This window comes from Micropterus dolomieu, linkage group LG08, assembly GCF_021292245.1.
Source record: "Micropterus dolomieu isolate WLL.071019.BEF.003 ecotype Adirondacks linkage group LG08, ASM2129224v1, whole genome shotgun sequence".
Taxonomy (NCBI): domain Eukaryota; kingdom Metazoa; phylum Chordata; class Actinopteri; order Centrarchiformes; family Centrarchidae; genus Micropterus; species Micropterus dolomieu.
In genome coordinates, this window is record NC_060157.1 from 13,393,658 (window position 1) to 13,410,175 (window position 16,518).

The 16,518-nt window shown below is 39.9% G+C and overlaps 2 protein-coding genes across 4 annotated transcripts in view; one reads left to right on the forward strand and one right to left on the reverse strand.

Moving 5' to 3' along the window:
* The window catches only part of LOC123975825 (MAP kinase-activated protein kinase 2-like), a 16,865-nt gene extending 13,361 nt beyond the window's left edge, over window positions 1-3,504 (reverse strand). For both annotated transcript variants that reach the window (XM_046057608.1, XM_046057607.1), the window contains exon 1: window positions 2,915-3,504. In XM_046057608.1, coding sequence (XP_045913564.1) covers window positions 2,915-3,130 — 216 coding nt within the window. In that variant the 5' untranslated portion in view covers window positions 3,131-3,504. The remainder of the gene's footprint in view (window positions 1-2,914) is intronic.
* A 5,038-nt stretch (window positions 3,505-8,542) lies between these two features.
* Window positions 8,543-16,518, forward strand: part of eif2d (eukaryotic translation initiation factor 2D) — a 12,645-nt gene continuing 4,669 nt past the window's right edge. The window contains exons 1-10 of one of the 2 annotated variants that reach the window (XM_046057532.1): window positions 8,544-8,771; window positions 10,876-11,066; window positions 11,171-11,254; window positions 12,611-12,701; window positions 12,780-12,887; window positions 14,231-14,502; window positions 14,830-14,947; window positions 15,025-15,070; window positions 15,156-15,262; window positions 15,369-15,524. In XM_046057532.1, coding sequence (XP_045913488.1) covers window positions 8,716-8,771; window positions 10,876-11,066; window positions 11,171-11,254; window positions 12,611-12,701; window positions 12,780-12,887; window positions 14,231-14,502; window positions 14,830-14,947; window positions 15,025-15,070; window positions 15,156-15,262; window positions 15,369-15,524 — 1,229 coding nt within the window. In that variant the 5' untranslated portion in view covers window positions 8,544-8,715. Of the gene's footprint in view, window positions 8,772-10,875; window positions 11,067-11,170; window positions 11,255-12,610; window positions 12,702-12,779; window positions 12,888-14,230; window positions 14,503-14,829; window positions 14,948-15,024; window positions 15,071-15,155; window positions 15,263-15,368; window positions 15,525-16,518 lie in introns of both variants that reach the window. The other variant, XM_046057533.1, reaches the window with a different exon arrangement.

The window sequence follows — 16,518 nt, forward strand, 5'->3', positions numbered from 1 at the left end:
TTATTGTTTGGGTACATTATTGTTCAGTGTACATGTTCACATCTGAAACAAACTTTACGTGCTTGATAACTCTCCCACCCCGCAGACATCTACACGTCAATACCGATTTATATTCATAGCGGCAAGTGCTATGTAGCTCCACATAGGGGACACAGGAAGTGACATATAGCACATTCATGCGGCGTCGGAAACGCGTAGGAAATTCACAGCCGCACCGGCAGAACTCCAGAATGTGCAACTCGGCCGGCTCACGCGCGGACGCGCTTACAAGTGCGAGGGCCCGCCCAACGCTGCTTGCAGCTTTAATTTTATTTTGAATTTAGCAAATTAAAAAACAGTCTAGATAGATAAAAAAGAAAAAGACAGTGTGAATCCTGGCGATATTAATAGTACCATTGCTCTGAAGCAATTACGGGACACCGGACGATGGAATCCTTTGCCTCGGTTGCAAAAAAGAGCTGCTTCGTCGATAAATAGATTAGCATTTGCTGGCTCCAGCTTCTCAAATATGAGGATTCAAAACTTTTTATGTCATATATGATAGTATACTGCATATCTTTGGTTTTGGACTGTTGGTTGGACAAAATAAAACATTTGAAGACATCACCTTGGTCTTTGGGAAATTAAAAATGGGCATTTTTCACTATTAACTGACATTGATTGATAATCCAATTAGGTATAAGTTGCAGCCCTAGTTGCAGATCAGCTCTGAAACAACTGCCTTTAATGTGTAATATACATATTTAATCTTGACATTCAATTTTTTTTTTTAGTAAAACTTATACTCGTTTATTTCTTGGTGATCTAACCAATGTAATTATCCATATGTACAAATATATGTGATTCAATGGAAGTGGACAATTTTGGTTGTAGAACAATCTGAATACAGTTAATTCTGCTAACAAATGAATAACATATCACAAGAGAAGATATCTGCATGCTGAATTAGAGTTGCATTCCCCTGCAATATTTTCACAAAAATGTGTAGCAATGTCAAGGATGTCTATTTCACGATCTTCATTATCACTCTCAAACTGTGACTTACTATGGTACATTCAGAGGATTTCCTTGCCTTGATTAGTCTGTCTCGCACACCATATATCATAATAAAAACTGCCCTCATTTTTTGAGATGCACTGCCTTCACAAGACCTCAGAAATGTCAGCGCAAAGGCTTATCTAACAGGGTGCAAGAGGAAGATGATGGTTTACTGACATTCCAAGAATGAGACTGGGAAGGCATCGATAACTTGTTTCTCCAAAAACTGCACTGGACTGGAAGTGCTTTTCTTCTCGAATACAAATACCATATATCTTCACGCTGCTGCTAAAACAAGTGGGTCTCTTGCAAGAAATCATACAAGAACGCAGTTACAAATTAGAAGACACACACTGAAAAGTGGGAATGGGGGGGTGGGGGGCGCTTGTTTCTCATTGGGGAAAAAATTAATGTCAAAAGGTCAGGAAAATGTTTGGTCATTTGCTAGTTTCTCCATTTTGTTTTCCCCATTTCAAAATACCTTCCCTCCCTAATAAAAGCTGTTTGCATGACAGTGTCCTGGTGTACCGCACCACACGTCATAATCACTCAGTCATCTCGAGCCTTTCGCAAGAGGATACTTTTAGACACAGGCATGTTCCCCTCTCTCTTTCTGGCTGGCAACATTTGGATAGGAAAAGTTAACACTCCTCTTTCAAAAACACCCCAGGTGGTAGGCCAACATAAAAATCTGGAACAGAGAGTTAACCCTGACAAAAGGTGTTTATTGTGGATGATCACCTAAATGCAGAAATAATTACAGGTGATCTGACCTCACCTCTTGAACTCTGGCAACGCTCAACTGTAACTCTAAATGCTGCCATCAAAACAGGTACTGTGTAGTTTGATATGCATCACACATGCCTTAGAGAAGACTAATTGATCCCAGGGGAATGCAGCGAGGCAATATAATTCTTTCTCCTATTGGTTGAACATGAGACTTAAAAGCAGACACATACTGTTCTGAGGAGAGGGAAGAGGAAGCAGTGTATGAGAAGCAGATTTTTTAAAAAAAAAGATAAGAGCAAAGCATCTGTTAACATTCAACTCAGAGTTCGGCGTGATACATTCTGGGTCCAGCCTTGACTGCACTCTCTGTGATTGATGACCACGTGGAGGCAACCTCAATGCACAAAGGTTATTAGTCAGGCTGGCTGGCTTTAATCCTGTTTACTGCACACAAATCATGAGTAATGACAATTTCAGAGGCATCTAAGAAAACTGTTCTCTAATCACAGAAATGTAGATAACAAGTAACTGTGGCAAAAAAAAAAAGACTGGCCCCTGAGTATCTTTAAGCAATGTGTACAGAAGACAAGAAAGGAACTCAAACATTCAAACCCTATCCCACAGACCAGTAATAATTTGTGTTCATAATGGTTTCGGTCAAATACATGAAAATCAAACAACATTAGGTCAATTGCACTTGCCAGACGTTCAAGTGTCAAAACTGTGTTCACAACCTCTGACACATCCTGAGAGCAATATGGAAAAACCCCCATCTGAACTCTTGAACACATGTCTTGGTCCATATCCAAACCCATATTAAATATCGGTCACTGTAACTAGAAGTACCTTGAACCCACAGTGGTAGCCAACAGTTTATCTTGTAAATATTACATGTTGCTGCTATCTTTACTAGAAAATCCGAAATTTTAGTGGTGCAGGTTTCAAACTCTAACTATATAACACTAGGCCAAAGCACTTTTTTTTTTTTTTTTTTTTTTTAAAAAAGGAGTGTAAATTTTGTTTATTTCTGTTTGACGTTAACAGTTGAAAAACATGGCAACAGAACGCGTCTATTCTCCATATAGTAATCAATTTACATACGTAATTCAGTAACAAAACATCTGCGAGGTTAAGACAACATGTTTACCTTTAGTGCATACTTTTCTCCACTCTCTCCGTGGAATATTTCCAACACTCTGCCATTTATCCCCATCCCGAGCACCTGACTAGTTAATCTGTAATCGTCTGTTATTAAATTCCTTTTGATTTGAAGAGGATTGTTGGAAGGTTTCACAGACAGTTGTGGGAAAGGAGCAGAGATCTGATTAGGCTGCTGTTGGATCGGCTGGTGCTGATTCGACATGTTAACTTGCGGCAACACGAGTGATAACTGTCCAACAGGTGCGTTTCCCGTCTTCTCACTGCACGAGGTGGCTAGTTTACTAGATTAGATAGCTGTAGCACCCTAGCTCATGTTGTCCTTGTGTGATATTAGCCCACCGCTAGCCAGGACAGCTACAGCTCTCACTCAAGTCCTCCACAAGCAGCTGTACCGGGTGACTGTTCAGGAAGTTCACTTTCTGTGATTCTTGATAGACTGCCAGACACTGGCCCGGAGTTCACACCGCGTTTTATCACTCAATAAATAAAATTACATTAAAAAAAGGGAACATCAATTAATGGATAAACAAATGACCAATCTTCGGGACTGAAATGGGCGTTAAAGCAGCAAAGGGGTCCAACACAGGGGCATGCTTGGGGAAAGGAAGAGAGCGCACCCCCACAAATACCCTGCCCCTCAAAATCCTAAATTGTGATTGGCTGACTATCGAGCCAGCAATTTACTGAAAAATAAGAGCCTAAGAGTCAAGCAGGGGAAAGACAGAAATAATCACCCCATTTACACGTGGTATTAAAATGTGAACTGTATCCAGGATAAGCTATCCGGATAATAAGCAATCAAATCTTGCCTTTGTGTTTATACCTGGTATTTATAATGTTTTCTGGTTATCCATTTTGAGATCGGATCTCTTGTCTTGTGTGAATAATTTGAGGTGGTGGCATGTCCACCCCAGACTCCCTTAAAAAATCACATAGTTTAGTGTGTTGTTGAGTTAGGGGGTTAGGGGAACCTTTATAAACCTTGTGAAATGCTGTCTATGACAAATTCTTAATTATTTCTCCTGTCTCAAAAAATCTGCAAATGTAATACCTTTCTTTGTATAAAAAATATTGTGTCAGTTTGTCCCAGAGTGTTGCAGTACTGGCGTGTGAGCTACTCTGTGACCAGATCAGTTATATACCTTGTTAACAGCACATCAGTTGCAGAGATGTGTGCAAATCAAACCCTCAGCACACAGTTATTTCTTGTTGTATTCCATTCATTTGCCTTCATTGCTTTAATTTTTCATGCAGTTCTTTTTAAGCAACACATTTACAACTTCCATTAACATGCATTTTTCCTTATCTGGATAACTTATCCAGATAAAGATTGCATTTTAATACCAGGTGTAAATGTAGTGAAAAATGATTTGGTGTGACAAACAATAACTACTGTCTGGCCAAACTGACTATATTGACAGTGATGAATCCATCCTGAAAATATAATCAAGAAATCATTTTACATGTAGCACACGCTGGCCATGTCACGTAGTGTCGTGTGATTTTACACACGTCAGTTGACACCAGTAACACTGGCATGTACCAGTAGTAGTCACAACAGAATAGTCAGGATAAATTCCGTTTCACCTCTCTTTCTGTCCATATGCAATTTAATTAAAGATACAATGTGTAAGAATTGAGACTAATCTCGCCTGTCGAATTCATACTCCAAAAAAATAGCTTGGGCATCACAGCTAACTGAGCAGTCCAACAAGTTGACGTGGGAATTAGTTCAGTGAAGTGAGAAACTTTAAAACTTTTAAATTCATATTTATAATTTTCTGTTTGATGAGAAAAAATATAAGTAAGAATATTTCCTTTTTTAGGATTTTGTTTGTTTATTTTGTTTATTTATTAGACTAAACAAAGCTATATATATAGCCAATATACACTTTTCCTATCTTGAGGAATATACTTCATCAGTGACATCATACACCAGCAAATGTGTTGATGATGTGATGATTACTAAGACAAAAAAAGCATTCCCCAAACAGAAAGCCTGGATGAATGGAGAGGTAGAGGCTCTATACAGAGCCAAAAGCCTGCTTTTAAGCGGTCAGATGACAAAGAAGCATACAGCACCGCCAGAGCTAGACTGAGAGCTGGCATCAAGGAGGCAAAGCGGAGACATCAGCAGAGATAGGAGAGAGGTTTCAACACCAACAGCACCAAAGATACTGTATGTGGCAGGTGATCAAAAACATCACAGTCTACAAAAGCAGGAACACCGCCATCATATGTGAGGCCACATTACCAGATGAGCTTAATACATTTTATTATCGCTTTGATCTCCTGAACAAAGAGTCAGCTGTAAAATCTACTCTACCTCCAGAGGACCAGCCACTGTCAGGAACCACAGCAGCTGTGAGAAGAATCCTGCTGAGAGTGAATGTAGGTAAATCAACTGGGCTTGATAACATCCCTGTCCATTTACTAAAAACGTGTTCCAACTAGCTACTTGATGTTATTACTGACATTTTCAACATATCACTGTCTCCCACCTGCTTCAAGACAGCCACCATCATTGCTGTACCTAAAAAGTCTGCAGTGTGTAGTCTGAACGACTACAGACTACCTGTGGCGCTCACCCTGATTCTGATGAAGTGCTTTCAGAAACTGGTTCTCCAGCATCCCAGCCAGCCTGGGCCCTCACCAGTTTGCTTTCAGAACCAACAGATTCACAGAGGATGCCATCTCCACACACCTTAAGAAAAAAAACACCTACATCAGAATGCTGTTCATACATTTCAGTTCAGCATTCAACACAATCTCCCCATGAAACTGATTGGCATAGCATTCTGGGCTTGAGTACCATACTCTGCAATGAGATATTGGACTTCATCACAAACAGACCCCAGATTGGCTGTCACACCTCCTCCTCTCTAGTGCTCAACACCGGACCCTCCCAGGGATGTGTGCTCAGCCCCCTCCTGTTAACGCTGTACACCCACGACATGGAGAGAACTCTGTAGTGAAGTTTATGGATGACACAACCATCAAACAATGTTCATGTCAGGAGATTGATGCAAAGAGAAAAGCTTACTGCTCAACGTCAGCAAAACCATGGAGCTGATAGATGATTTTAGGAAAAGACACACACTCGTGTCTGGGTAGTGATGGAACAGTGGATAAGACACGTGATAAGACGCGTTTGGTGTGAGAGACCTAGGTTCAAATCCACTGTGTCCCTGAGCAAGACACTTAACCCCTAGTTGTCTCCAGAGGCGTGCAACCTATATATGACCTCTGACATATATAGCAATTGTAAGTCGCTTTGTATAAAAGCATCAGCTAAATGAATAAAATGTAAATGTCCAGTCTACATCAGTGGAGCAGGAGGACAGTTTTACATTCCTGGGAATCAGCATCATAGTGAAACTGACATGGTCATCTCACATCTCCACCCTGGTATAGAAAGCTGCGTATTTTAAGGAAACTTGGCAAAATTCACGTGCCAAATTGTTGTTAACTTTTACAGAGTGTCAATAGAAAGCACCCTGACTGGAAACATCACAAACTGGAATGGGATGTGTACAAATTTTTAATCACCTGCTGCAGAGGTGATTAAAACTGCTCAAAAGATCATTGATATCCATCTACCGAGCATCATTAACATCGGTGAGCTGAGGTGCCTGCGCAGAGCCCAAAGGACACTAAAAGACAGTACCCACCCAGCAGAACCCTCTTCACCCTACTGCCTTCTGCCAAGACGTACAGAAAAATATGCTATTGTGCCACCATCCAACGAAGGTTAAAATCAAGGGCAACTGGACTTGGTTGAAGATACTGGAAGACGTTTCGTCCCTCATCCAAAGGACTTCTTCAGTTCTGACTGACTGGCAGGGAAACTCAGCTATTTAACCTCAGTGGGGTCGTTATCCCGGGTCATCGATACCGCTGGTTCGTTAGTGTTCCTTGTTGCTGTGACGACAGTCTTTACAGGTTTGAAAGAGGTGTCAAGGAACCCATCTACACCAGGGTTGAGAAGCCATCATTGAACAGGGGAGGGGGTCTACGCCACCACTTATCCCCCACTTACAATGCTGTCCTTTCATCACTTCCCAGGAAACTCAACAAACGTAACCTATTGACCTCAGGTGAAGATACCAACGATGGTCGTTCAGTCTTGGCCACAGGTAGTCTTAACGACTGTAACGACTGTCGTCACAGCAACAAGGAACACTAACAAACCAGCGGTATCGATGACCCGGGCCAACTGAGGTTAAATAGCTGAGTTTCCCTGCCAGTCAGTCAGAACTGAAGAAGTCCTTTGGATGAGGGACAAAACGTCTTCCAGTATCTTCAACCAAGTCCAGTTGCCCTTGATTTTAACCTTTGTTGGATAACTATGACCTGGATGACTGAGAATCTTCATAGATATTGTGCCACCAGACTTCAGAACAGCTTCTTTCCCTAGGCTGAGACTCTTCAATTCATCCTTAGCACTGTAGCCTATCATGTAAAATAGTTGAGTTTTTATTTATCCACTCATGTACTGTAGATAAGTTTTGTATATAATGTTTGCTTTTTGTGAGTAGCATAAAAGGGAACTACCATCCATCTTGTTAGACAACCCTGTGTTGTAAAATGTTAAATAAATCTACCTTGTATACATTGTATTTTGTTGTTGCAGCCATGTCTTTATTTGTAGAGCCCTTTTCCTACAAAGGCCATGTATCACAAAGTGCTTCACATTTTTAAAACAAAGACAGATGTTCACTTCTATTTATCATTGAGTTTCCTCAAATGAGTGACAGCTCCCCTCTGGGATAAATAAACGTCAGTCTGTGTTGTTAAACGCATTAATGCACCCTTACCAAAGTTAACCACAGGGTAGAAAGGTGAAGTTTGCATCCTTTATTGGAAATTGATTAATATCAATCAGATGTGGTCACTGGCATGCCATTGCGAAACTGTTAATGGAGTCGCTGAAAAGGGGCCTCTGATTTGAATTGTGAAGCCAGTCATACTTTGGCCTCACAGCAAACAACAGAACGTTGACATAATAGGGGAGTGTTAGCTGGTTTTCCAGAAGCCTATTGCTAATGATGTCTGCTCCTGTGTTTTTGTTTGTTTTCTTTGTAAGACTGGTTAGCTAGCAGCAATGGAGTTCTGTCAATTAGGCTACATTTTCTTTCTGTCTGTCTGTTTGTCTTTGCTTGCTGATTTCTTCCTCTACTGTTAGGCCATATGTGTCTTCTTTACTCCTTTAACAAGAGCACAGTCACCAGTCACACTCTCACTTGCATAACTGCTGAGTGCTCAACACTCTGCTAAGCACTGTTTTAAATGTGCCATTAACGTTACCAGTGTAGGCTAATGAAGGTGTCTTTTAAATGAACTACTACCATTTGATTAAACTTATAGCCTACATTACTTACCTGTGTATTTAAAGCAGTTGTACAATAATAATAATAATAATAATAATAATAATAATAATGATGACGGGCATTTTGGCATTATATGGTTATATGCACCCTGCCCTGGGATGGCGATATAAAAACTTTGTTTTATAACTAATTTTTTTGTTGTCTCATCGTCAATGTGCTTTGTTCTTCCAGCGGAACTAACATTACATCGCTTTGCTGCGGTACAGTTTCTCGTCGGAAACAAATATGTGTCGGACCATCATACCGAACGAGCTGATTATTGTAGATATATTAGACTGTTTCTCTGGTTTTGCTGGAGGCGTTTAATAATGTATGAGCTGATGTGATGAAAACAGTTACATTATCTCAGAAGCGAACACGCTGAATTCGTTGCAGTTGTTGTTTATTTTCTCAGAAAATGTTTGCCAAACAGTTTCGTGTCAAATCCAACACCGTAATCAAAGGATCAGACAGGTGAGTCAGTGCTTGTCGCCAATTATTTCTAGTTGCAGTTTATGTCATGTATGTAGTGGTTTATTAAAAACTAAACAAAGACGTAAACTTTAAACGCATCAGAAGGCTGGCCACACATCAGACCTCACCTGAGGTACTGGAACAAGTCAAAACTGGAGTAACGTTAGCCTAGTTCTTGTGTCAAGCTTCATGTTTTTTCCAATTAAACAAAGAGATTCAGACCCCAGCAGTATCAGTATAGTAGTTATTAGTTAGATATTGGTAAAATCAGCTCAATATTAGTTAACAATATATGAATATTTATCAAGGATATTGTTAATTATTGTAAAATCAGTTAATGATTGTGGTCCATGCTGTAATTTAATAGAATTTTCTTTATAAATGAACACAAAGCCAATGTTAGTCAGATTTCAACCAGAATGTTCTCTGAAATACTTAAGTCTCAGTGTCAGTGTCTCAGTCTGACCTCTTATTTGGTCAAATCTTATGAATAGCAGCTTCTGGTTATTATATTGCTCAGCCTGGGTTATTAGGATCACCCTGAGTGGGTGTATAAATGCTGGCAAATGTCAGTGCACTGAGACAGAATATTTACCAGCCATTCACCTTAGACAGAATGCACAAATAACACTGAAATTTCAGAGGAAAATTATATTTCTTTGACAAGCAGGGCCTGTATTGGAAAACCACAATCCAAACTAGAATTACAGCCCCACGGTTGTATGACTGCGCCAACCAGTGAAGTTGCAGTTTACATCCATGTCTGTCCAGACTCGTTTAGTATATGTAGTGAAAAAAGGAATTGAAAAAAATGTATAAAGTGTATTTTCGGCTAAATGGAAGTTATCACTAAATAGATGATATGATTCTAGTAAGTATATATTGTTGAACTGATTAATGAAGGATTATCATGAATGTATTGGCTAAACACACATACTTAATTTTACATACATACTTGATTACTATGTAAAGAGTATAGCTACAAAAAAATGTGGTGCTTTTGTTTTTTTCTTGGCACTTTCAGATGCAAAGCCTCTCTATGAGCTCAAGGTGAAACTTACTCAGGATCCCGATTAGCTAGGTGCGCTCCACTATGTTGTTTGCAGTCATGATTCCTATGGCACTACAAATAAAGAATGAGGAGAAGAGATTCTGAGAAGTACTGTGCTAGTTATTGTTTACTCTTTGTGTCAATGCGTTAAACTCACAGACAAGTTAATGATGTCACTCCTGTGTTATGTGTGTAGAAATGTGTACATTGTCTGTATATGTGTACTATATGTAGAATCCATGTTGAAGGTGCTCTTTGTACAGACTTTGAAAACAAATTTCCTCCACTGATGACAATAAAGAATGATTCTGAATCATCCCAGTTAACGTGTGTGTGCGCGCGTGTGTGTGTGTGTGTGTAATCTGGGATCGCCCAATTCATTCTTAAATAATGGCTAAAAACCTGTTTCGGGATCATAGTGACCTTTGACTCAAAAGTGTTACCTATTCTGTGCCCAGGCAGCTGTGAAATATGGTCATAATCTCCCTGTTTATGAGTTATGGTGTTCAATAATGGCCAAAAAGGACATATGATGTCACAGTGAAGTTGTCCTTTGACCAGCAAATTCTAATCAGTTCATCCTTGAGTCCAATCGAACATTTGTGCTAGATGTAATGAAATTCACTTTCAGGGCATTCCTGAGATATTGCATTCACAAGAATGGGATCTTATCAGTTCATTCTTGAGAAATTTTAAGAAATTCCCTCAAGGCATTCCTGAGATGTCATGTTCATGAGAATGGGACAGACAGCCTGAAAACATATTTCCCCCAACCCCGGCATGGAGACATAAAAATTTAAATTTAAAAATACACAGCATATGCAAATGAATCGTTTTCAACCTGTTAGGCAGTTAAGTAAGCTGTTGAGTCTGAGGAAACTGTGGGCATTATTAGGTTGTGTGGAAACAGCAGATCACCGTGATCAGTTAAAGAGAAAACCGTGCAAATAGAATTTTTTTTTTTTATGTACAAAATATGTATCTCTAGCAGTAGTTATTGCTAGTAGGACATTAACCAATCACTTGGACTTTTGTTTTTGTTATTACCCTTAGGAGAAAGCTCAAAGCTGACATATCCGCAGCCTTTCCTTCACTGTCCACTGACGAGCTGTCTGAGCTGATCCCCAACAAAGAGGAATTAAATGTAGTGAAGATTTATGCACATAAAGGAGATGCCGTAACACTCTTTGTGCTTCACAAAAATCCACTGTTCTTTGAACTGGAGAAACGACTTTATCCTACAGGTAAAATGCTGGCTGTTCAGTTAAATTCAGATGACTGAGTGGATATAGTACTGTAAGCTCCTTTTAAGACGCTTATTGTAATTGTGCATTGTCATATTTTTCAGTATATGTCCTTTGGCGCTACCCTGCTCTCCTGCCAACATTCAGGACATGGCCTCCTGTGCTTCAGAAGTTAATTGGAGGGGCAGGTACACTTTTTTTTCCTATGATCAAGACCTGGGACCTCTTTTATAAACGCTGCATACGTACAAAACAGGGCTGGAAACGTGCGTCCACCACTTCCTGAGCAAATCTATGTGATCTGTATAAAACAAACTTGACGGGAGAATGTGCGGTCCTCCACGCCAACTCTGAGCCGTGCGTATGCACATAAATTAGAGAAATGAGAAACGTGGCAGAAGGATGAAACGTTTGAAATGAATACTATTGTGAACTATTGTATAAATTGAAATATTACCTCTGAGCATTATAGGCCAATAAAACTTAATTTAATATTATTAGTTAATTTGCCAAACAGATGAAAGCCTTTCTGACAACACCTGTTTGATTGATTTTCCCTGAAGTGCGCGACAAAAACATAATTGAAGATCATTTGCAATGCACACAAAAACAACATCATCTAGGATAATACAAAACACAAACACAAACAGAGATATCTGTTTTTATAAATGAATGCCTCAAATATGTTGTACAGTTTAATCTGAAATCATATCAATTAATACTTGCATGCAGTGCAATTTATTCTCATAAATAACGTGAACAGTAGCACAAATTACATTTAAATTGAAAACAAGTCATATTTCTTTTAACTCTTCGGCAGCCTCGTTAAGTGAGTGGAGTGTTTGTGTAGCCTAAATAAATGTTTAAACACAACTGGAATGCATTTGGTTTACTCTCTTATCCAACAAGGGAATCCAAATTATGTACCTGAGTCATCCAGTGCGTCTTGCATAGCCTATATGTGTCCCCCTCCGCCACAGTTACTCAGGAGGAATGTTCATTTCTGCAGATTGGTTAGGGGGCAGAGCTCTAGTGCACCCTTTCCCCCGGTGCACAAGCATTGCGTGTATGTGCGCGTTTTACTCACCAAACAATATAATTTTTCTTGCTTCAGCCTCACCAAAAGAATGTCTGTTTCACACTGGGTTAAATTTCTTGTTTTAGCTTTTCTGTCAATATTTGCCGCCTTTATCTTCATGCAGTCAGTACTTATTAATAATAATGAGTGACGTTTCACTGGCCATTTATAGGCAACCATGGGCGTTTAAAGGGTTGGACAAGGAGCTCGCTCACATGTGCCACATTTCAAGTTGACTGTGATTTATAAAGGGAAATCGTCGTAGGATGTGCGTGCGCACTGTTTTATAAATCAGGATATTTTTTTGCGTAAACACTTTCTGTGTTTTGTACGTATGCAATCTTTAGAGTCTTTCCTTCGTACAGTTTTATAAATGAGACCCCTGGACAGATTTTTAATACTGTACATTTACTGAACATTTGGTAACAACATTTGGTATTAAATAAAAAATACTGTTTCCCCAAAGATCTCATGCTGCCAGGTGTGGTGGTGTCTTCAAGTGGCCTCCCAGATGTGAAAGGAGATGACTGCTGTGCTGTTTCAGTAGTGAGCAATAGGTAAGTTTTGACAAAGGTTTTGGAAAGACATGCTCCTCACAGATTTAAGAGGGACACTGTTCTCCTGGTTGATTGCAGAGCTCCTGTTGCAGTTGGCACTGCTGCAGTGTCCAGTGCAGAGATGCGTAGTTTGGGTATGAAAGGGAGAGGAGTGTGTGTTCTCCACACGTACATGGATAATCTCTGGTGAGTAGCTCCTGTCTTTCTGCAGATTTCAATCCTGCATTTTTGTTTAAAAGGATAGTTTGACATATTCTAGAGTTAGTCGAGAACATCAATACCACTCTCATGTCTGTGCTTTTACTATGAAGCTACAGCCAGGAGATGGGTAGGAAACAGTGAGTCTGGCTCTGTCCAAAAGTAAGAAAATGCACATACAGCACCTCTATAGATATACCTAGAATTTCTCGGGTCATTGCTCATTGCCTTTCAACCACACAGTGACAAGACTTTAGGACAGGGGTCTGCAAATAAGCCTGGCGTCGGGCCAAATTTTTTTTCAAGCCGTTACATAGTGGGCCAGATCATTGTCAAATTATTTCTAATCCCTGAATGCTCATATTTACATTTAGCTCAGTTGGTAGTGAGTGGGACTAATGTTGGGAGGGTTGTATGATCAATCCCAACCTATGGTGGATATTTTTTTCTCCCTTGTTAAACAAATTGATTATAAGAGAACTCATGCGCTGTGTGCGGGTCCCGGCGTTTGATCCGCATTCATAAATGTATGGACGCTTATTTTCATTTCCCTGAGGAAATTCAGGGGAATCCAATCACACGTTTACTGAAGGCTTTTTCAGAGGTGTGGCAAGCAAGCCAGAGACTCTCAGAACTTTTCAAAGTAAAACCTCTCAATAAACTTGACATAAAATAGCCTATTGCTGCAAAAAACGGTCTTGCGCTTTTTGATGGTGCAATAACTTAAGAGGAAGTGATTATGTGAGTATCTGTAGCTGTCATGACTGAGAGCTATTTCAGCACCAGCTGCTATCAATTTATTTATTTATTTATTTTCTGCTGTCAAAGCAATTTGGCCGGCAGATATTATTGCTAGCGGGACAGTTCTGGCCCGCGGGCCGCCTATTGCCGACCACTGCTCTAGGACGTTACTATGCCTGGCCAAGAAATAGTCAAGACATTACATGTTGATTAGCTCACTTTAGAGGTCCTGGTAGGCAAGCTGCCCCCTGTTTTAAGTCTTTATGCAAGCTAAGCCTACTAGCTACAGGCGGAAGCTTTTTTTTTTACCAGACAGACATGAGTGGTATCAATCTTCTCATCTATTTCTCAGCAAGAAAGCAAATAAGCATATTTCCCAAATTGTCTAACTATTCCATAAATATTGACATCACAGTACTCATACAGATTCTTATTATGTTCAATAACTGTTTAAATAGTCTCAAAAGAGCTGGTACTGTGAAAGTGTAAAGAATTATAGCCAAGTATATGATTACATTAACAGGATTCACTGTGCAGCCATAAAGCTGAGTAAACCTTGCACATGTGTTTTTTCTATACACTTTATTAAGGGCTTATGGAGACAAGTCAGGTCCTCCTTCTTTACCGGATGCAGAGAGTGAAGGACAAGCGGTGAGTGGAGAGGAATGTGAGGTCGATGAGGAGGAAGAGGTTCAGAAGAGTGTGGAGGAGGAGGTGGAGGAGCAGATGCCCTGTGAAACAATCACAGGTCAAGCCTGTTTCGGTATTGAAGCACTGAGTCTGACTAAACAGGAGGAAGAGAAGGGTGAAAAGGGCAATGAGGAAGAGGAAGGGAACCAGGACGACCAGAAAATGCCACAAGGTATCGGATTTAGTCACATCTTCCATCATATTTGTGAAAATGTAATTTAAAATGGAAATATTTCAAGTTTTAAATTTGGTTTTGAAGTACTTGCCACCACAGTTGCACTAAATCAGCTTCATAATTACCATTATCCCAGGTTCAAACCAAACTGAGACCTTAACTACTAAATGGTTGCAGGGCAGGCTTTGAGGGCTTACTGAGTAATTATTGTGACCAAATGCATGTGTGTTGCTAATACAGCTGGAAAATAAGATTATCTGATGTGGCAAAATGGGAGCATGTTCAAAGCACGGGATGTGACCCGGTCACATTCTGATTTCACAGAGATAATGGACGCCCTGCTGTTGCAGTGCTTTCTCCATGCTCTCAAGAGCAAGGTGAAGAAGTCAGAGCTCCCTCTGCTGACCAGTACATTTCTCCGTAACCACATGTTCTCCTGCTGGTAAAGTACAGTTCATATTTTAAGCAGAGCTGAGCAGTATTTCAATTTAGTACTGAAAACACTTTGAATTTTTTCAGCCCCAGTGGAAAGCAACTTGATATCAAGAAGTCCAGCTATAAAAAGGTATATTAGATATCCAGAATGTGACATTTTCCACATATAATTATTATATATATTATTATAATTTTATGTTTTTTCCCCCCAACAGCTGTCTAAGTTTCTACAGGCCATGCAGCAGCAGCATAACCTTGTGCGAGTAAAAGAACTGACCAAGGGTGTGGAGAGCATTGTGGAGGTGGACTGGAAAAATCCAGAGTGAGCCAAGCACTGCCTCAACTTAAAGAAATTCTTGGTTGAGATTCAAACTCACAGTCCACCCAGTGATCTTTGCTTTTCCTTTTTACACTTACACACTTTATAGACTGCGCTCCTTCAATGTTCCTGAGGAGACAGATGTTGAAGCAGCTACGGTGCAGGAGGGAGGGGAAGGAGAAACTCCGTACCATCCTCCTGAGATCACAACTCTGTACTCCGTGTCAGCTCGACTGGAGCCTCTCTTTATGGATGCAAACAAGAGGTGTGTGCGTGTGTGCGTGCGTTTTCCTAACCCAATGCTTTGACATGTTTGCATGGTTCAGACCTTCCAGGGGAGGTTGAGGCTTGTGTGTCAGCGAGCATCCACAAGTTTTGTGTTTGCTTGAATGTGGTACTGAAGCTCTACCACCTCCAGGAGGGCTGTTCTGTAGCAGACCTTGACCTCTGACATCCCTGCAAGAGGATAAGACAATATTCCCATGACACAAGCCACACAATTCTTAATCGTGTCTGAAATCACTCCCTTGTTCACCCCTCCCTATATAATAGGCACTCTGTTTTCTCTTTAACGATTTGTAATTTGATGTAGATATAGAACGGAGCCGTTGTTAATTTTATTAGTAACACCTAAAAATAGTTACTAGTATCTAATGGAATAATTACTAGTACAAGTGTGTCACTTTGTATTGAAAAGTAGTGGGGACGAAAGGTCTGAGATTAGGGTTGTGATGAAAGACTTTGGTCACGAGAAGATATTTTAACTGTATTTTTAAGAAATATTTGTTGCTGAAATACATGAGTGGGAGGGTCTGGAGACATTTCCTGCACCAATTTATGCTCTAAATGTCTTTATTTACATGAAGGGAAACACAAAATTCAGGTGGCAGGTGACAATTCAAAAGATAAAAATATAATGCAGTAATCAGTAGCTTTTTGACAATGCACATGTGTTTCTTCTAGATTAAAATTGCACGTTTTCTTATTGTGCAAATAAACCTGTCTCTAAGCAATTTCCTTTGTAATTTAACATTTCTTTTTGCAAGCAATTTTTTTGTTATATTTTCAACTCAGTTTCACACCAGTGATATGACTCACAAATTCAACTTTCTGCTGCCTCCCACTTTCTGTAAGTGCTTTACAAAAGCATAATTCAATCTACAGTACTCTACTATGACCCCTTTTTTCTCACCCACTGTCTCTGCAACAAGAGTAAGTTGTCTCGTGTTACACACACCGCTTTAAAATCATTAGTCCCA